The sequence below is a fragment of the Oncorhynchus mykiss genome, chromosome 15 (assembly GCF_013265735.2).
Source record: "Oncorhynchus mykiss isolate Arlee chromosome 15, USDA_OmykA_1.1, whole genome shotgun sequence".
NCBI classification, from domain to species: Eukaryota; Metazoa; Chordata; class Actinopteri; order Salmoniformes; family Salmonidae; genus Oncorhynchus; species Oncorhynchus mykiss.
This window is the reverse complement of record NC_048579.1, coordinates 78148929-78171799: the sequence shown is the minus strand read 5'-3', so window position 1 is coordinate 78171799 and position 22871 is coordinate 78148929. Positions and strand designations below refer to the sequence as shown.

General features: G+C 42.1%; 2 protein-coding genes across 2 annotated transcripts in view; both read left to right on the top strand.

Annotated features, from left to right (window-relative positions):
• The window catches only part of LOC118938865 (probable E3 ubiquitin-protein ligase makorin-1), a 34461-nt gene extending 22452 nt beyond the window's left edge, over window positions 1–12009 (top strand). Inside the window, exons 5-8 of the mRNA XM_036945436.1 lie at window positions 7274–7488; window positions 9511–9621; window positions 10146–10284; window positions 10525–12009. Of these exons, the coding sequence (XP_036801331.1) occupies window positions 7274–7488; window positions 9511–9621; window positions 10146–10284; window positions 10525–10740 (681 nt within the window). The 3' untranslated portion in view covers window positions 10741–12009. The remainder of the gene's footprint in view (window positions 1–7273; window positions 7489–9510; window positions 9622–10145; window positions 10285–10524) is intronic.
• Window positions 12010–14716: 2707 nt separating this feature from the next.
• Window positions 14717–22827, top strand: LOC118938864 (transmembrane protein 121B-like). The gene has a single exon (XM_036945435.1). The coding sequence runs from the start codon at window positions 14840–14842 to the stop codon at window positions 16067–16069; it is 1230 nt and encodes a 409-aa protein (XP_036801330.1). The 5' UTR covers window positions 14717–14839; the 3' UTR covers window positions 16070–22827.
• The last annotated feature ends 44 nt before the right edge of the window (window positions 22828–22871 follow it).

Here is a 22871-nt window from a genome sequence, read left to right as displayed (position 1 = left end):
TGTGTGGTACTTAGTCTTCATGTTTTACTGTCAGATACTGTATTTATATACTACGGTCTCCATGTTTTATATACTACGGTCTCCATGTTTTACTGTCAGATACTGTATTTATATACTACGGTCTCCATGTTTTATATACTACGGTCTCCATGTTTTATATACTACGGTCTCCATGGTTTATATACTACGGCCTCCATGGTTTATATACTACGGTCTCCATGTTTTATATACTACGGTCTCCATGTTTTATATACTACGGTCTCCATGTTTTATATACTACGGTCTCCATGTTTTATATACTACGGTCTCCATGTTTTATATACTACGGTCTCCATGTTTTATATACTACAGTCTCCATGTTTTACTGTCAGATACTGTATTTATATACTACGGTCTCCATGTTTTATATACTACGGTCTCCATGTTTTACTGTCAGATACTGTATTTATATACTACGGTCTCCATGTTTTATATACTACGGTCTCCATGTTTTATATACTACGGTCTCCATGGTTTATATACTACGGCCTCCATGGTTTATATACTACGGTCTCCATGTTTTATATACTACGGTCTCCATGTTTTATATACTACGGTCTCCATGTTTTATATACTACGGTCTCCATGTTTTATATACTACGGTCTCCATGTTTTATATACTACGGTCTCCATGTTTTATATACTACGGTCTCCATGTTTTATATACTACGGTCTCCATGTTTTATATACTACGGTCTCCATGGTTTATATACTACGGTCTCCATGTTTTATATACTACGGCCTCCATGGTTTATATACTACAGTCTCCATGTTTTATATACTACGGTCTCCATGGTTTATATACTACAGTCTCCATGGTTTATATACTACGGCCTCCATGGTTTATATACTACGGTCTCCATGGTTTATATACTACGGTCTCCATGGTTTATATACTACAGTCTCCATGGTTTATATACTACAGTCTCCATGTTTTACTGTCAGATACTGTATTTATATACTACGTCTCCATGTTTTATATACTACGGTCTCCATGGTTTATATACTACAGTCTCCATGGTTTATATACTACAGTCTCCATGGTTTATATACTACGGTCTCCATGTTTTATATACTACAGTCTCCATGGTTTATATACTACGGTCTCCATGTTTTATATACTACGGTCTCCATGTTTTATATACTACGGTCTCCATGTTTTATATACTACGGTCTCCATGTTTTATATACTACGGTCTCCATGTTTTATATACTACAGTCTCCATGTTTTATATACTACGGTCTCCATGGTTTATATACTACGGTCTCCATGGTTTATATACTACGGTCTCCATGGTTTATATACTACAGTCTCCATGTTTCATATACTACGGTCTCCATGGTTTATATACTACGGTCTCCATGTTTTATATACTACAGTCTCCATGTTTTATATACTACAGTCTCCATGGTTTATATACTACGGTCTCCATGGTTTATATACTACGGCCTCCATGGTTTATATACTACAGTCTCCATGGTTTATATACTACGGTCTCCATGTTTTATATACTACAGTCTCCATGTTTCATATACTACGGTCTCCATGGTTTATATACTACGGTCTCCATGTTTTATATACTACAGTCTCCATGGTTTATATACTACGGTCTCCATGTTTTATATACTACAGTCTCCATGTTTCATATACTACGGCCTCCATGGTTTATATACTACAGTCTCCATGTTTTATATACTACGGTCTCCATGGTTTATATACTACGGTCTCCATGTTTTATATACTACAGTCTCCATGGTTTATATACTACAGTCTCCATGGTTTATATACTACAGTCTCCATGTTTTATATACTACAGTCTCCATGTTTTATATACTACGGTCTCCATGGTTTATATACTACGGTCTCCATGTTTTATATACTACAGTCTCCATGGTTTATATACTACAGTCTCCATGTTTTATATACTACGGTCTCCATGGTTTATATACTACAGTCTCCATGGTTTATATACTACGGCCTCCATGGTTTATATACTACGGCCTCCATGGTTTATATACTACGGTCTCCATGTTTTATATACTACGGTCTCCATGTTTTATATACTACAGTCTCCATGGTTTATATACTACGGTCTCCATGTTTTATATACTACAGTCTCCATGGTTTATATACTACGGTCTCCATGTTTTATATACTACGGTCTCCATGTTTTATATACTACAGTCTCCATGTTTTATATACTACGGTCTCCATGGTTTATATACTACAGTCTCCATGGTTTATATACTACAGTCTCCATGGTTTATATACTACAGTCTCCATGGTTTATATACTACGGTCTCCATGTTTTATATACTACGGTCTCCATGTTTTATATACTACAGTCTCCATGTTTTATATACTACAGTCTCCATGTTTTATATACTACGGCCTCCATGGTTTATATACTACGGTCTCCATGTTTTACTGTCAGATACTGTATTTATATACTACGTCTCCATGTTTTATATACTACGGTCTCCATGTTTTATATACTACGGCCTCCATGGTTTATATACTACGGTCTCCATGTTTTATATACTACGGTCTCCATGTTTTATATACTACGGTCTCCATGTTTTATATACTACGGTCTCCATGTTTTATATACTATGGTCTCCATGTTTTATATACTACGGTCTCCATGTTTTACTGTCAGATACTGTATTTATATACTACGTCTCCATGTTTTATATACTACGGTCTCCATGTTTTATATACTATGGTCTCCATGTTTTATATACTACGGTCTCCATGTTTTACTGTCAGATACTGTATTTATATACTACGGTCTCCATGTTTTATATACTACAGTCTCCATGGTTTATATACTACGGTCTCCATGTTTTACTGTCAGATACTGTATTTATATACTACGGTCTCCATGTTTTATATACTACAGTCTCCATGGTTTATATACTACGGTCTCCATGGTTTATATACTACAGTCTCCATGTTTTATATACTACGGTCTCCATGTTTTATATACTACAGTCTCCATGGTTTATATACTACGGTCTCCATGTTTTATATACTACAGTCTCCATGTTTTATATACTACAGTCTCCATGGTTTATATACTACGGTCTCCATGTTTTATATACTACAGTCTCCATGGTTTATATACTACGGTCTCCATGGTTTATATACTACAGTCTCCATGGTTTATATACTACAGTCTCCATGTTTTACTGTCAGATACTGTATTTATATACTACAGTCTCCATGGTTTATATACTACGGTCTCCATGTTTTATATACTACAGTCTCCATGGTTTATATACTACAGTCTCCATGTTTTACTGTCAGATACTGTATTTATATACTACAGTCTCCATGGTTTATATACTACAGTCTCCATGGTTTATATACTACAGTCTCCATGGTTTATATACTACAGTCTCCATGGTTTATATACTACAGTCTCCATGGTTTATATACTACAGTCTCCATGGTTTATATACTACAGTCTCCATGGTTTATATACTACGGTCTCCATGTTTTATATACTACAGTCTCCATGGTTTATATACTACGGTCTCCATGGTTTATATACTACGGTCTCCATGTTTTATATACTATGGTCTCCATGTTTTACTGTCAGATACTGTATTTATATACTACGGTCTCCATGTTTTATATACTACAGTCTCCATGGTTTATATACTACGGTCTCCATGTTTTATATACTACAGTCTCCATGTTTTATATACTACAGTCTCCATGTTTTAGATACTACGGTCTCCATGTTTTATATACTACGGTCTCCATGGTTTATATACTACGTCTCCATGTTTTATATACTACAGTCTCCATGTTTTATATACTACGGTCTCCATGTTTTATATACTACAGTCTCCATGTTTTATATACTACGGTCTCCATGTTTTATATACTACGGTCTCCATGTTTTATATACTACAGTCTCCATGGTTTATATACTACAGTCTCCATGTTTTATATACTACGGTCTCCATGTTTTATATACTACGGTCTCCATGTTTTACTGTCAGATACTGTATTTATATACTACGGTCTCCATGTTTTATATACTACAGTCTCCATGGTTTATATACTACAGTCTCCATGGTTTATATACTACGTCTCCATGGTTTATATACTACAGTCTCCATGTTTTATATACTACAGTCTCCATGGTTTATATACTACGGTCTCCATGTTTTACTGTCAGATACTGTATTTATATACTACGGTCTCCATGGTTTATATACTACGGTCTCCATGTTTTACTGTCAGATACTGTATTTATATACTATGGTCTCCATGTTTTACTGTCAGATACTGTATTTATATACTACGATCTCCATGTTTTATATACTACGGTCTCCATGTTTTACTGTCAGATACTGTATTTATATACTATGGTCTCCATGTTTTACTGTCAGATACTGTATTGATATACTACGATCTCCATGTTTTATATACTACAGTCTCCATGTTTTATATACTACGTCTCCATGGTTTATATACTACGATCTCCATGTTTTATATACTACGGTCTCCATGTTTTATATACTACGGTCTCCATGGTTTATATACTACGGTCTCCATGTTTTATATACTACGGTCTCCATGGTTTATATACTACGGTCTCCATGTTTTACTGTCAGATACTGTATTTATATACTACGGTCTCCATGTTTTATATACTACAGTCTCCATGGTTTATATACTACGGTCTCCATGTTTTATATACTACAGTCTCCATGTTTTATATACTACGGTCTCCATGTTTTATATACTACAGTCTCCATGGTTTATATACTACGGTCTCCATGTTTTATATACTACAGTCTCCATGGTTTATATACTACGGTCTCCATGTTTTACTGTCAGATACTGTATTTATATACTACGGTCTCCATGGTTTATATACTACGGTCTCCATGTTTTACTATCAGATACTGTATTTATATACTACGGTCTCCATGTTTTATATACTACAGTCTCCATGGTTTATATACTACAGTCTCCATGTTTTACTGTCAGATACTGTATTTATATACTACGGTCTCCATGGTTTATATACTACAGTCTCCATGTTTTATATACTACGGTCTCCATGTTTTATATACTACGGTCTCCATGTTTTATATACTACAGTCTCCATGTTTTATATACTACGGTCTCCATGTTTTATATACTACGGTCTCCATGTTTTATATACTACGGTCTCCATGTTTTATATACTACAGTCTCCATGTTTTATATACTACAGTCTCCATGTTTTATATACTACGGTCTCCATGTTTTATATACTACGGTCTCCATGTTTTATATACTACAGTCTCCATGTTTTATATACTACAGTCTCCATGTTTTATATACTACGGTCTCCATGTTTTATATACTACGGTCTCCATGTTTTATATACTACGGTCTCCATGTTTTATATACTACGGTCTCCATGGTTTATATACTACGGTCTCCATGTTTTATATACTACGGTCTCCATGGTTTATATACTACAGTCTCCATGGTTTATATACTACAGTCTCCATGTTTTAGATACTACGGTCTCCATGTTTTATATACTACGGTCTCCATGTTTTATATACTACGGTCTCCATGTTTTATATACTACAGTCTCCATGGTTTATATACTACAGTCTCCATGTTTTACTGTCAGATACTGTATTTATATACTACGGTCTCCATGTTTTATATACTACAGTCTCCATGGTTTATATACTACGGTCTCCATGTTTTATATACTACAGTCTCCATGGTTTATATACTACGGTCTCCATGTTTTATATACTACAGTCTCCATGGTTTATATACTACAGTCTCCATGTTTTACTGTCAGATACTGTATTTATATACTACGGTCTCCATGTTTTATATACTACAGTCTCCATGGTTTATATACTACGGTCTCCATGTTTTATATACTACAGTCTCCATGTTTTATATACTACAGTCTCCATGGTTTATATACTACGGTCTCCATGTTTTATATACTACAGTCTCCATGTTTTATATACTACAGTCTCCATGTTTTATATACTACGGTCTCCATGTTTTATATACTACGGTCTCCATGTTTTATATACTACAGTCTCCATGGTTTATATACTACGGTCTCCATGGTTTATATACTACAGTCTCCATGGTTTATATACTACAGTCTCCATGTTTTACTGTCAGATACTGTATTTATATACTACGGTCTCCATGTTTTATATACTACGGTCTCCATGTTTTACTTTCAGATACTGTATTTATATACTACGGTCTCCATGTTTTATATACTACGGTCTCCATGTTTTACTGTCAGATACTGTATTTATATACTACGGTCTCCATGTTTTATATACTACGGTCTCCATGTTTTACTGTCAGATACTGTATTTATATACTACAAAGTATCGGTGTTCTAGAATTGAGACATTTAATCATTTCCAATGACTTCATCATTGTTTTGTTATCTGCCCCGTGATGGTTTCTGGTGGTTAACTTGTTTTGGTTTCCCCTCAGGCTTCATAATGCATTATAGTGGTTAGCTATACCTTTAGTACCCCCCCCCCCCCCCAGGCTTCATAATGCATTATAGTGGTTAGCTATACCTTTAGTACCCCCCCCCAGGCTTCATAATGCATTATAGTGGTTAGCTATACCTTTATCCTCCACCCCCAGGCTTCATAATGCATTATAGTGGTTAGCTATACCTTTATCCTCCACCCCCAGGCTTCATAATGCATTATAGTGGTTAGCTATACCTTTATCCTACACCCCCAGGCTTCATAATGCATTATAGTGGTTAGCTATACCTTTAGTATTCCCCCCAGGCTTCATAATGCATTATAGTGGTTAGCTATACCTTTATTAATCACCCCCCAGGCTTCATAATGCATTATAGTGGTTAGCTATACCTTTATCCTCCACCCCCAGGCTTCATAATGCATTATAGTGGTTAGCTATACCTTTATCCTCCACCCCCAGGCTTCATAATGCATTATAGTGGTTAGCTATACCTTTAGTATTCCCCCCAGGCTTCATAATGCATTATAGTGGTTAGCTATATCTTTAGTACCCACCCCCTCTCCCCCAGGCTTCATAATGCATTATAGTGGTTAGCTATACCTTTATCCTCCACCCCCAGGCTTCATAATGCGTTATAGTGGTTAGCTATACCTTTAGTACCCCCCTCCCTCCCAGGCTTCATAATGCATTATAGTGGTTAGCTATACCTTTGTTATTCCTCTTCAGGCTTGCATCGAGGCCCATGAGAAGGACATGGAGCTGTCGTTTGCCATCCAGCGCAGTAAGGACATGCAGTGTGGCGTGTGTATGGAGGTGGTGTTTGACAAGGCCAACCCCAGTGAGAGACGCTTCGGCATCCTGTCCAACTGCTGCCACTGCTACTGCCTCAAGTGCATCCGCAAGTGGAGGAGCGCCAAGACGTTCGAGAGCAAGATCATCAAGTAAGGAAGTAGTGTTTATTATCCTGAGGGACAAGATCATCAAGTAAGGAAGTAGTGTTTATTATCGCGAGGGACAAGATCATCAAGTTAGGAAGTAGTGTTTATTATCGCGAGGGACAAGATCATCAAGTTTGGAAGTAGTTTTTATTATCCCGAGGGACAAGATCATCAAGTTAAGAAGTAGTTTTTATTATCTCGAGGGACAAGATCATCAAGTTAGGAAGTAGTTTTTATTATCTCGAGGGACAAGATCATCAGGTAAGGAAGTCGTTTTTATTATCCCGAGGGACAAGATCATCAAGTTAGGAAGTAGTTTTTATTATCCCGAGGGACAAGTTCATCAAGTAAGGAAGTAGTTTTTATTATCCCGAGGGGCAAGATCATCAAGTTAGGAAGTAGTTTTTATTATCCCGAGGGACAATTAATTTTGCAGCACGTAGTCAAAAATGCAATGAACACATGACAATAAATATAGACCTAAAACCAAAGCAGTGTATGCTGCAATATGTAGACAATACTACTACAGCTTATTGAGGTAGATGAGACTACTACAGCTTATTGAGGTAGATGAGACTACTACAGCTTATTGAGGTAGATGAGACTACTACAGCTTATTGAGGTAGATGAGACTACTACAGCTTATTGAGGTAGATGAGACTACTACAGCTTATTGAGGTAGATGAGACTACTACAGCTTATTGAGGTAGATGAGACTACTACAGCTTATTGAGGTAGATGAGACTACTACAGCTTATTGAGGTAGATGAGACTACTACAGCTTATTGAGGTAGATGAGACTACTACAGCTTATTGAGGTAGATGAGACTACTACAGCTTATTGAGGTAGATGAGACTACTACAGCTTATTGAGGTAGATGAGACTACTACAGCTTATTGAGGTAGATGAGACTACTACAGCTTATTGAGGTAGACAATACTACTACAGCTTATTGAGGTAGACGAGACTACTACAGCTTATTGAGGTAGATGAGACTACTACAGCTTATTGAGGTAGATGAGACTACTACAGCTTATTGAGGTAGATGATACTACTACAGCTTATTGAGGTAGATGAGACTACTACAGCTTATTGAGGTAGATGAGACTACTACAGCTTATTGAGGTAGATGAGACTACTACAGCTTATTGAGGTAGATGAGACTACTACAGCTTATTGAGGTAGATGAGACTACTACAGCTTATTGAGGTAGATGAGACTACTACAGCTTATTGAGGTAGATGAGACTACTACAGCTTATTGAGGTAGATGAGACTACTACAGCTTATTGAGGTAGATGAGACTACTACAGCTTATTGAGGTAGATGAGACTACTACAGCTTATTGAGGTAGATGAGACTACTACAGCTTATTGAGGTAGATGAGACAACTACAGCTTATTGAGGTAGATGAGACTACTACAGCTTATTGAGGTAGATGAGACTACTACAGCTTATTGAGGTAGATGAGACTACTACAGCTTATTGAGGTAGATGAGACTACTACAGCTTATTGAGGTAGATGAGACTACTACAGCTTATTGAGGTAGATGAGACTACTACAGCTTATTGAGGTAGATGAGACTACTACAGCTTATTGAGGTAGATGAGACAACTACAGCTTATTGAGGTAGATGAGACTACTACAGCTTATTGAGGTAGATGAGACTACTACAGCTTATTGAGGTAGATGAGACTACTACAGCTTATTGAGGTAGATGAGACTACTACAGCTTATTGAGGTAGATGAGACTACTACAGCTTATTGAGGTAGATGAGACTACTACAGCTTATTGAGGTAGATGAGACTACTACAGCTTATTGAGGTAGATGACCCAACACCTGTTTAGAGTGTTGGGTCACGTCCAACTAAACCTCTCTCTCTCTTCCCAGGTCCTGTCCCGTCCAACTAAACCTCTCTCTCTCTCTCTCTCTCTTCCCAGGTCCTGTCCCGTCCAACTAAACCTCTCTCTCTCTTCCCAGGTCCTGTCCCGTCCAACTAAATCTCTCTCTCTCTCTTCCCAGGTCCTGTCCGGAATGTCGGATAACGTCCAACTTCGTCATCCCCAGTGAGTACTGGGTGGAGGACAAGGAAGACAAGCAGAAACTGATACAGAAATACAAGGATGGCATGGGGTAAGATATGTACTGATGATAGGAGGGGGTAAGATATGTACTGATGATAGGAGGGGGTAAGATATGTACTGATGATAGGAGGGGGTAAGATATGTACTGACGATAGGAGGGGGGGGTAAGATATGTACTGACGATAGGAGGGGGGGGTAAGATATGTACTGACGATAGGAGGAGGAGGGGTAAGATTTATTTATTGATTTTATTTTACCTTTATTTAACTAGGCAAGTCAGTTAAGAACAAATTCTTATTTTCAATGACGGCCTAGGAACAGTGGGTTAACTGCCTGTTCAGTGGCAGAACGACAGTTGTACCTTGTCAGCTCGGGGGTTTGAACTTGCAACCTTCCGGTTACTAGTCCAACGCTCTAACTGACGATAGGAGGGGGTAAGATATGTACTGACGATAGGAGGGGCTAAGATATGTACTGACGGTAGGGGGGGGGGGGTCTGTCTCTCTGTTCCTCATCTATATCTGTGATAATCACTGTCCTCTGCTGACGGTCCCGTCCGTCTCTGTTCCTCAGGACTAAAGCCTGTCGTTACTTCGACCAGGGTCGGGGCACCTGCCCGTTTGGCTCCAACTGCTTCTACAAACACGCCTTCCCTGACGGACGGCTGGAGGAGCCCCAGAGGAGACCTGCAGGGTGCAACGGCAGGAACAGGGTAAGACGCTGCCCTGACAAATGTCCTTTCTGTCAGAAATAGATTGAGACCATTTTTGGTTTTCCTATGGGGGTTCATACGTTTAACAGACATCGATGTGGCATTTGGACATTTTGTGTTTTTTACGGTCCAGAAGTTCTCAGCCCTATTGTAAAACGCTTCCTGTTCTGCTTTCGTGATACCGAAACAAATTCCTGTTTTTTTTTGTTTTTTTTTATATATTCCTGTTCTCCCCTCCAGAACTCGAGGAGGACACCCCTGTGGGACCTGTTTGAAGAGCGGGAGAACAGCAGCGACTCTTTGGACAACGAGGACGAGGAGATGGTGACCTTTGAACTGAGCGAGATGCTCCTCATGCTCCTCGCCGCGGGAACCGACGACGACGTCACGGACTCGGAGGACGAATGGGACTTGTTTCACGAAGAGCTGGACGATATCTACGAGATTTACCTATAGCAACATCTCCCTAACGTTACCGTTGAAACCCCCCTTTATCGTTTTTGACTACCCCCCCCCCCTCCTTCACCTTTACCGTGCTGTAGAATGGACTGTCTTGTGTGTTTTGGACAGTAGCTTCTCTCCTCTGTGTTGTGGCAGTGCCGTTGGGGCAGGCCTTTCATTCAGAAATCAACTACATGAAGAAGAAGAAGAAGAAGAAGAATTAACAGATTTAAAAAACAAATGTAAATGAGAAACAGGTGGGTGTAAAACAATTTTTCTAGAAACATCCTGTCCTTGTGAATTTATCTATCCGTGTCAGGTTCATGTAAAAAAAATAACAACAACAAAAAACAAAGGGGGAAAAAAATTACAAACATTTTTTTGAAAATATCGCTAATAAACAGTGTTTATTTGTGGACGTGGGTTTGACTTACCGTTTTTACCCAGGTGATGTTTTTAAGACTTGTTTTTTGTTGTTGTTTTGTTTTGAGGATGATGCACCTAAACCAACTCTACACAACATATACTTCCTGGTGATGATGTCATGTCTGTGGTGGTCATGGGTATCGTAGTCCTCTGGTTGGTCATGCACTGAGTATATTGGGTGGAGGGAGACAGCAGTCCTGTCGACTTCCTATATTTACATGTACCCTCTTGATTCACTCTCTTTCCCTCCTCCCTGGTGGTGGGAACTCCCTCTGTCAAGGAGGGGGATGAGGACGACTCCTCTGTCAAGGAGGGGGATGAGGATGACTCCTCTGTCAAGGGGGGGGGTGGGGGCTTCGGGGAACAACTTACAATATCTAAAGTTGTTTGTTTTAAATGGGCCCAAGTCCACTTTTATTTTGTCCTCCCCCCCCGATCGAATCGCAGCTATTATTCAGGAACACCCGTGGTACCTAATGACAAGTCTCTCCTCGGAACCGAGCTGATAGTGACACTGTGTCCCTAATGGCGCCATATTGTGACGATACACTGAGTGAACAAAGCATTAGGAACACCTTCCCAATATTGTTGCACCCCCCCCCCCCCCCCCCAACCCTCTCATTTCTTTCGGGGGGGCATGAACTCTACCAGGTCTGATCCTTATACCGTAGGGCTCTAGTGAACTGCCAGTGGTCTAGAGAGGGTGCCGTTTGGAACACAGTCCTGGTCTTGGTCACTACTACTTCTCTCTGAACTCCCATTTAGAATGCACTATATATATTATGTATCTCTTCTTGTTTTTCTACGGTCCACAACCATCCATCATGACTTGAAATTAAAGTTTATTATCAAAAGTTACCAGGGTTGCTTTACTGAGTGGAATTCGTTATTGATCGTTAAACTTGTGCTCTGATATTATGGCTTGTATGTAGTACACGTGTCTATACATGTAGTACACGTGTGTCTATATACAGTGCCTTGCGAAAGTATTCGGCCCCCTTGAACTTTGCGACCTTTTGCCACATTTCAGGCTTCAAACATAAAGATATAAAACTATTTTTTTGTGAAGAATCAACACAGGTGGATTGTATTTATCATCATTAGTCATTTAGGTCAACATTGGATCATTCAGAGATCCTCACTGAACTTCTGGAGAGAGTTTGCTGCACTGAAAGTAAAGGGGCTGAATAATTTTGCACGCCCAATTTTTCAGTTTTTGATTTGTTAAAAAAGTTTGAAATATCCAATAAATGTCGTTCCACTTCACGATTGTGTCCCACTTGTTGTTGATTCTTCACAAAAAAATACAGTTTTATATCTTTGTTTGAAGCCTGAAATGTGGCAAAAGGTCGCAAAGTTCAAGGGGGCCGAATACTTTCGCAAGGCACTGTATGTAGTAGACGTGTGTCTATATATGTAGTAGACGTGTGTCTATATATGTAGTACACGTGTGTCTATATATGTAGTACACGTGTGTCTATATATGTAGTACACGTGTGTCTATATACGTAGTACACGTGTGTCTATATATGTAGTACACGTGTGTCTATATATGTAGTACACGTGTGTCTATATATGTAGTACACGTGTGTCTATATATGTAGTACACGTGTGTCTATATATGTAGTACACGTGTGTCTATATATGTAGTGCACGTGTGTCTATATATGTAGTGCACGTGTGTCTATATACGTAGTACACGTGTGTCTATATACGTTTTGGAATTTCACTTACATTTCTACATTTTTAAGTGGGGGCTCTGACATGGTGGTTCTATGTGATCTGTTGTGTCACCCAGAATGCATTATTTTGTTACCCAACTAACTCAAGTCCCTACTCGGGGGGGGGGGGGACAGTCGTTCAAGGTTTAGCATTCTCTGCCATGCTTTGTCCTCACTCTGAAGGTCTGTTGCCGTCCCAGCCAATCAACATGTCTGTTGCCGTCCCAGCCAATCAACCGCGGCATGTTTAATGACATGTCTGTGTACGGTGGGGAATTGATGTGACATCGGGGGGGGGGGGGGGGGGGACGTCAGTCCATATTACTGTCTTCTCTCTGCTGTCTCTCTGAATGTCTTATGTCCCAGAATCCACCTCTGTTCCATATAGTGAACTATCTATTACCTGGGTCCTGTGGATCATAGTTAAAAGTAGCATAGTTCACTACAGGGATCAGGGTGGGGTAACTAACTAAAGTTCTGGATACATGGAGCCTGGGTAACTGAGGTTCTGGATACATGGAGCCTGGGTAACTGAGGTTCTGGCTACATGGAGCCTGGGTAACTGAGGTTCTGGCTACATGGAGCCTGGGTAACTGAGGTTCTGGATACATGGAGCCTGGGTAACTGAGGTTCTGCATACATGGAGCCTGGGTAACTGAGGTTCTGGATACATGGAGCCTGGGTAACTGAGGTTCTGGATACATGGAGCCTGGGTAACTGAGGTTCTGGATACATGGAGCCTGGGTAACTGAGGTTCTGCATACATGGAGCCTGGGTAACTGAGGTTCTGCATACATGGAGCCTGGGTAACTGAGGTTCTGGATACATGGAGCCTGGGTAACAGGTTCTGGTAGTCCATTTAACAGGGTGGGATGAAGCCTGGGTAACTGAGGTCCCGGTGTTCTGGACACATGGAGACAGGGTGGGATGAAGCCTGGGTAACCGAGGTCCCGGTGTTCTGGACACATGGAGACACCAGTAGTCCATTTACTCTACTGGAGGATTCAGCTAGAAATGCTTCAGACCAGAGGGCTAGACTAGCTCTGGTCCAGGGTGTCTTCAGGCTGCTAGCTCATTATAGATAGTGATGGATGGTGAGAGCACAACAATGCCCTGCACCAGAGCTATAGGGCTAGAGGCTCTACTTCCTGTCACCTCTAGACATACTTCCTGTATGACACCTCTGAAGAGGTGATGGAATTATAACTAATCTATTATAACTAATTGCCAGGCACTCCTAGAATACCAAGGGATTTTGCTTAGCAAATCCTAGGGATAGATCAACCGTTATATCAACAGTATGATTCGTGTCCAATGTTGCGGAATTATTGGGAAAGGAGTCTCAATTTAAAAATCCTGGAAAGCTCAAAAAAAGAACAAAACGATTGGTGATACGCATCTGCACACAGCAATAATTCCGTCCACCGCATTTCATTCCAGTGGGAGAGAAATACCATGCCTTGGTTTACGCCGCGCCCCCTATCGCTCTCCAACCTAAAAGCAAAGACAGTACAGTAGGAAGACGGGTAGAAACTGCTTCTCCAATAGAAATCTCCGATCACGCTTGTAGGCGATGTCATGGCAATGTTGGCAAGCTAGGCGCATGCGTAAAAATTACGTAATTGTGCATGCCGTCAAATTAAAGGCACTCCTTCAATATAAAGTCATTTTTTAAGGAAAATTAAAACGTGTCAGTTTGTCACTTTCACGAAGTTGGAGTGACAACACGTTCAACTACTTAATTTGGCTCGAATATAGGTTGTGCCTTTAAATTTTGAGAAAGTTAACTAAGGAAGAATTTTTCTCGTCTCTCATTGACTTCTCAAGCCCTCAACACTGGCTTGTTCCCGGAAGTATCGCGATATTGCGCCTCTGGGTTTAGAAACTCTGTGCTAAAAGCATATATCACTACCAAACCAGGGAAGAAAAAGAAGAGAGGAGAGAAAGGAAAGCGAACGCGCAAATACATGCATACAATGATAGCAGAAATTGGTGCCGCCGACAATCCCAAGGCCAGCTCCAGCTATCCCCATCCCCAAGCAGCTGTGATCTGCCCGGACTCACCGGTTTCATTCGCCCCGGACTACGGAGTCGGACAGCTGTTCATACGTAGCGCCTCGTCCAGGAGGGACACACAGACGTCCGCGGGGAGTATCAACCCAGACGAGAGCTCCATCAAGCCGCTGGTATCCGGAGTATCCTCCGCTATTACAGACGCCTATATCATGACCTCTGAGGAATTCATGCAGACCGCTCCCTTGTTCGGCCAGAGGTCCAAGAGGAACGTTCTCTACAAGATCCTGTGTTTCCTCATTCTGATATTCCAAGGAGGCATTCTAGATTTCTACCTCATTATCTTCACGGATCTGTACTGGTGTTCGTGGATCGCCACGGATCTGGTGGTGATCTCTGGCTGGGGGATCTTCTTCATGAAGAACGCCAGGAGCAAGAGAGAGCGGGCGTGTGGGTTCCACCAAAAGAACTCTATATTCGGCTGTAACCTCGGCGAGTTTACCTACGCCTACCTGGCCTGGTTAATCTACGTGATCGCCTGCACCCCTAAAATAGTCCTCATTCTAGAGACTTCGATATTAGATCTCATCGCGCTCAAAGTTCCGTTCGGTGTAACCGGATTTAAGATTATCACGTTGCTCTCGGTCCCGTTACTCTACTGTCTCGTCAATTCTATCACCGAGGACCAGAACGGAGCTACGCGCCACCGGTCCCAAAGCTGCTTCATAACCACCTGTCTGGACCTCGCAGACTGTTTTACCCTGGTGGAGTTGTTTCTGAAGAACGAGATACCGACGGTCTATTTAAAATACACGGTCATCTCGGTGTATTTCATCGCCCTGGGCGTCCCAGTGGTGTGGTTATACGAGTTGACAGCCTCCGAGATGCGCTGTCGCTGGGTCTGGGCTAGGTTCCTGGTCGGTGTGTTGGTCAACGCCCCACTTCTGGTGGTGCGGTGTTTCCAGGTGTATGTTCACGAGATGCCCGTCTCAGTGTTCATGTTCAAGAATATGTTCTTCCTGGCCTGTAAGTGTCTGGAGCTGATAGAACAGTGTTTCACAGTGCGGGGTGTCAGGAGGTTCGGTGAGGGAAGCAACCCGGCGCAGTTCTCTCACTGTGTCTCAGAGAACGATATGTGTCCCCATGGATATGTCAACACCCTGGCGGTTACCACGCAGTCATAGGCCCGGCTTGGATCTCACCCTGGCCGTCACTACCTAGACCTAAAACGGCCTGGATTTTATTTTATCCCCCTGGAGGGTGGAAGGCACATGAGTGATGCTGAAGGAAGAATTTTGAGGGACAGGGTTACGCCCTTAAACGGCACCCTATGCCCTATATAGTGCACCTACTTTTGACCAGGGCTAATAGGGTTCTGATCAAAGGGAGTGCACTATATAGGGAATAGGGTGCCAATGAGGATGCATCAACGACAGCCTTATTGACGATTTTGTAATTTATTCAGATGTGAACATTTGATAACAACAGGTGCTACAGAATCATTATGCATCAACTACACCTGCTTAAGATCTGGTCAACCTGGCAGACCTGGCAGACCTGGCCAACCTGGCAGACCTGGCAGACCTGGCCACTGGCCAACGATTGTCGTTTTGAAATGGGAGTCTTGGATATGGTGTCAATGTCGATGTAAAGTCATGTTTTACGTTGGTAGAGTCTTGTCTCTCAATCTGTGAAACTTCCAAATAGCATTTCCTAATCAATGAATAGATGGAAACCTTGTGGTAATATAGATACCTGATTAGTGTGTAATTGCGGTATACGTAATGATTCTAATGTGTAATCATGTCCTCTCATATCCTAAACTATTTTTGGGGGAATATTTCATGTTATCAATATAAATCAATTGATATTTCTTAAAGAATTTGACATCACTATGTGTATTTTACTGTATGCTTTGAAGTAGCACGACAATGTGTCATGATGATATGAGATAGAGCAGGCAGCTATAGAGCAACCTCTTTATTATACTGTGTCTCTGTCTGTCTGTCTGTCTGTTAACATGTGTACTGACAGTCTGTCTATCTGTCAACATGTGTACTGACAGTCTGTCTGTTTGTCTATCTGTCAAAATGTGTACTGACAGTCTTGACTGATGGAATTTATACAGGGTCAGCCTTGCCAATTTGTCACCCAGAAATGAACGGAGCTTCAAAAAAGTGAATATAAATGTGATATCGTTTAGATCAAACATGATGAGACAATCTACTCCAAGGTGCTATGAAGGAATGTGCAGCTGTGGAATCAGATGTGAGTGGCGTTGATATGCGTAATCAGATGGGTGTGGCGTTGATATGCGGAATCAGATGTGTGTGGCGTTGATATGCGTAATCAGATGTGAGTGGCGTTGATATGCGTAATCAGATGGGTGTGGCGTTGATATGCGGAATCAGATGTGTGTGGCGTTGATATGCGTAATCAGATGGGTGTGGCGTTGATATGCGTAATCAGATGGGTGTGGCGTTGATATGCGTAATCAGATGGGTGTGGCGTTGATATGCGTAATCAGATGGGTGTGGCGTTGATATGCGTAATCAGATGGGTGTGGCGTTGATATGCGTAATCAGATGGGTGTGGCGTTGATATGCGTAATCAGATGGGTGTGGCGTTGATATGCGTAATCAGATGGGTTTGGCGTTGATATGCGAGGTGTTTGACATCCTATTGCCGGAACTCTGGATAAAAATTTAAAAAACACTGCTATTATTACCTAACAGAAGACCCTTATGTGGATGAGAGAAATATAGGTCACTGTGCAACCAATAGAACAGGGTTGAGAGAATGCAGGAATTACAGACAGATCGGAGAATAAATCACGATCGTAAACACTTGTCATCTCAAAATGTAGGTCTCTGTTTCTCCTCATGGATCTTCTCATACAGTGAAAAACACCAAAATGATGTTTGATAAAAAAAGTACCCAAATACATATTGGTAATGACCGCAGTCTGCAGAGAAGACACTATTGTACAGTACGTAACATCAGCCGCCATCTCGCATTTACTGTGTTACAAAAAGGAGTCCCTTTAGTTTCCAGTACCTAAGCCTCTAGTCATTAAAAAAAGATCTTGGATGTGATATAATTCATTCAACCTAATGGTGATCTGTGACATTTCCTGTTCCTGTTTGTCCTTCACTTTCTTTTTTCCTGATGGGGGGAAAAAAAAAAAGAGTGAGCTGAATATAGCCTGAGTTCCGGTCTGTATGTGCCATCACGCCAGCTCCTTGTTACTCAGCCTCAGTGCACGCCAAACTGTTTGTGTTGTATGGAGTATGGCTAGAACACCAACTGATCTGAGACCAGGCTATGAGTGTTGTATGGAGTATGGCTAGAACACCAACTGATCTGAGACCAGGCTATGAGTGTTGTATGGAGTATGGCTAGAACACCAACTGATCTGAGACCAGGCTATGAGTGTTGTATGGAGTATGGCTAGAACACCAACTGATCTGAGACCAGGCTATGAGTGTTGTATGGAGTATGGCTAGAACACCAACTGATCTGAGACCAGGCTATGAGTGTTGTATGGAGTATGGCTAGAACACCAACTGATCTGAGACCAGGCTATGAGTGTTGTATGGAGTATGGCTAGAACACCAACTGATCTGAGACCAGGCTATGATGAAGATGCAGGTAGGTGATGAATAGGAATGAAAAAAACACTTAAGAAAAAAAAATGGTGCCTTTTTGAGTGCAGTGTGAAGTGAACAGGATTGTTGATGGGTTCCTTCATGAAGTGTTGTGGAATAAAAGGACATTATATTTTAGCATATAAAGTCAAATTAGGATATTTATATTGAGGGATTTAAAATGAGGAGTCCTTCTACCTAGCCTTATGTTGGCTGATGGGACTGAGGTGTCCTTCCACCTAGCCTTATGTTGGCTGATGGGACTGAGGTGTCCTTCCACCTAGCCTTATGTTGGCTGATGGGACTGAGGTGTCCTTCTACCTAGCCTTCTGTTGGCTGATGGGACTGAGGTGTCCTTCTACCTAGCCTTATGTTGGCTGATTGAACTGAGGTGTCCTTCTACCTAGCCTTATGTTGGCTGATTGAACTGAGGTGTCCTTCTACCTAGCCTTATGTTGGCTGATTGGACTGAGGTGTCCTTCTATCTAGCCTTATGTTGGCTGATGGGACTGAGGTGTCCTTCTATCTAGCCTTATGTTGGCTGATGGGACTGAGGTGTCCTTCTACCTAGCCTTATGTTGGCTGATTGGACTGAGGTGTCCTTCTATCTAGCCTTATGTTGGCTGATGGGACTGAGGTGTCCTTCCACCTAGCCTTATGTTGGCTGATGGGACTGAGGTGTCCTTCTACCTAGCCTTATGTTGGCTGATTGAACTGAGGTGTCCTTCTACCTAGCCTTATGTTGGCTGATGGGACTGAGGTGTCCTTCTACCTAGCCTTATGTTGGCTGATTTGAACTGAGGTGTCCTTCTATCTAGCCTTATGTTGGCTGATGGGACTGAGGTGTCCTTCTACCTAGCCTTATGTTGGCTGATTTGAACTGAGGTGTCCTTCTACCTAGCCTTATGTTGGCTGATGGGACTGAGGTGTCCTTCTACCTAGCCTTATGTTGGCTGATGGGACTGAGGTGTCCTTCTACCTAGCCTTGTGTTGGTTGATTGAAATGAGGTGTCCTTCTACCTAGCCTTATGTTGGCTGATTGAACTGAGGTGTCCTTCTACCTAGCCTTATGTTGGCTGATTGGACTGAGGTGTCCTTCCACCTAGCCTTATGTTGGCTGATTGAACTGAGGTGTCCTTCTACCTAGCCTTATGTTGGCTGATGGGACTGAGGTGTCCTTCCACCTAGCCTTATGTTGGCTGATGGGACTGAGGTGTCCTTCTACCTAGCCTTATGTTGGCTGATGGGACTGAGGTGTCCTTCTACCTAGTCTTATGTTGGCTGATGGGACTGAGGTGTCCTTCTACCTAGCCTTATGTTGGCTGATTGAACTGAGGTGTCCTTCTACCTAGCCTTATGTTGGCTGATTGAACTGAGGTGTCCTTCTACCTAGCCTTATGTTGGCTGATTGAACTGAGGTGTCCTTCTACCTAGCCTTATGTTGGCTGATTGGACTGAGGTGTCCTTCCACCTAGCCTTATGTTGGCTGATTGAACTGAGGTGTCCTTCTACCTAGCCTTATGTTGGCTGATGGGACTGAGGTGTCCTTCCACCTAGCCTTATGTTGGCTGATGGGACTGAGGTGTCCTTCTACCTAGCCTTATGTTGGCTGATTGAACTGAGGTGTCCTTCTACCTAGCCTTATGTTGGCTGATTGAACTGAGGTGTCCTTCTACCTAGCCTTATGTTGGCTGATTGAACTGAGGTGTCCTTCTACCTAGCCTTATGTTGGCTGATTGGACTGAGGTGTCCTTCCACCTAGCCTTATGTTGGCTGATTGAACTGAGGTGTCCTTCTACCTAGCCTTATGTTGGCTGATGGGACTGAGGTGTCCTTCCACCTAGCCTTATGTTGGCTGATGGGACTGAGGTGTCCTTCTACCTAGCCTTATGTTGGCTGATGGGACTGAGGTGTCCTTCTACCTAGCCTTATGTTGGCTGATGGGACTGAGGTGTCCTTCTACCTAGCCTTATGTTGGCTGATTGAACTGAGGTGTCCTTCTACCTAGCCTTATGTTGGCTGATTGAACTGAGGTGTCCTTCTACCTAGCCTTATGTTGGCTGATTGAACTGAGGTGTCCTTCTACCTAGCCTTATGTTGGCTGATTTGACCTCAAATAAAACTGGAATGGCCCTTTCTTGCTTCTGTTTGTTCCTAATCAATCAAGCCAACGTATTTACAGTGTTTTTATACTTTTCACATATTATTTACGTGCCGATGACACTGCTGCATATTGAGATATTGAAAAGGTTACAATTTGTGACTTGGGGTTTAGAGATGATACAAGATAGCCTGGCCCCCCAGATCTGTTTAGAGATGATACAAGATAGCCTGGCCCCCCAGATCTGTTTAGAGATGATACAAGATAGCCTGGGCCCCCAGATCTGTTTAGAGATGATACAAGATACCCTGGCCCCCAGATCTGTTTAGAGATGATACAAGATACCCTGGCCCCCAGATCTGTTTAGAGATGATACAAGATAGCCTGGGCCCCCAGATCTGTTTAGAGATGATACAAGATAGCCTGGGCCCCCAGATCTGTTTAGAGATGATACAAGATAGCCTGGGCCCCTGGATCTGTTTAGAGATGATACAAGATAGCCTGGGCCCCAGATCTGTTTAGAGATGATACAAGATAGCCTGGGCCCCTGGATCTGTTTAGAGATGATACAAGATACCCTGGGCCCCAGATCTGTTTAGAGATGATACAAGATACCCTGGGCCCCAGATCTGTTTAGAGATGATACAAGATAGCCTGGGCCCCCAGATCTGTTTAGAGATGATACAAGATAGCCGGGCCCCAGATCTGTTTAGAGATGATACAAGATAGCCTGGGCCCCCAGATCTGTTTAGAGATGATACAAGATAGCCTGGGCCCCCAGATCTGTTTAGAGATGATACAAGATAGCCTGGCACCCAGATCTGTTTAGAGATGATACAAGATAGCCTGGGCCCCCAGATCTGTTTAGAGATGATACAAGATAGCCTGGGCCCCCAGATCTGTTTAGAGATGATACAAGATAGCCTGGGCCCCCAGATCTGTTTAGAGATGATACAAGATAGCCGGGCCCCAGATCTGTTTAGAGATGATACAAGATAGCCTGGGCCCCCAGATCTGTTTAGAGATGATACAAGATAGCCTGGGCCCCAGATCTGTTTAGAGATGATACAAGATAGCCTGGGCCCCCAGATCTGTTTAGAGATGATACAAGATAGCCTGGGCCCCAGATCTGTTTAGAGATGATACAAGATAGCCTGGGCCCCTGGATCTGTTTAGAGATGATACAAGATACCCTGGGCCCCAGATCTGTTTAGAGATGATACAAGATACCCTGGGCCCCAGATCTGTTTAGAGATGATACAAGATAGCCGGGCCCCAGATCTGTTTAGAGATGATACAAGATAGCCTGGGCCCCCAGATCTGTTTAGAGATGATACAAGATAGCCTGGGCCCCCAGATCTGTTTAGAGATGATACAAGATAGCCTGGGCCCCCAGATCTGTTTAGAGATGATACAAGATAGCCTGGGCCCCCAGATCTGTTTAGAGATGATACAAGATAGCCTGGGCCCCCAGATCTGTTTAGAGATGATACAAGATAGCCTGGGCCCCCAGATCTGTTTAGAGATGATACAAGATAGCCGGGCCCCAGATCTGTTTAGAGATGATACAAGATAGCCTGGGCCCCCAGATCTGTTTAGAGATGATACAAGATAGCCTGGGCCCCAGATCTGTTTAGAGATGATACAAGATAGCCTGGGCCCCCAGATCTGTTTAGAGATGATACAAGATAGCCTGGCCCCCAGATCGGTTTAGAGATGATACAAGATAGCCTGGGCCCCAGATCTGTTTAGAGATGATACAAGATAGCCTGGGCCCCCAGATCTGTTTAGAGATGATACAAGATAGCCTGGGCCCCCAGATCGGTTTAGAGATGATACAAGATAGCCTGGGCCCCCAGGATCTGTTTGTGCTCTCACCAACTCCATTTCTCATTGTCATGAGTTGTCATAACAACACAATCAGACAGGTACCCAGGCTAGATAAAAGACAGGTTGTAACAATGTATGTACTGACAACAACAAAAATATATATTTTGTGTCCAGCAATAGGCCAATAGAAGAAGCACTGAACCACCAAGGGCTTTCTTTCTTGGATCTAGAATACTTGTTAAAAGAGACCAAGACTAACTCTGACTGACTCCATTTTGATTTGTTAAAATGGGATTTACAGTGCCTTGCGAAAGTATTCGGCCCCCTTGAACTTTGCGACCTTTTGCCACATTTCAGGCTTCAAACATAAAGATATAAAACTGTATTTTTTTGTGAATAATCAACAAC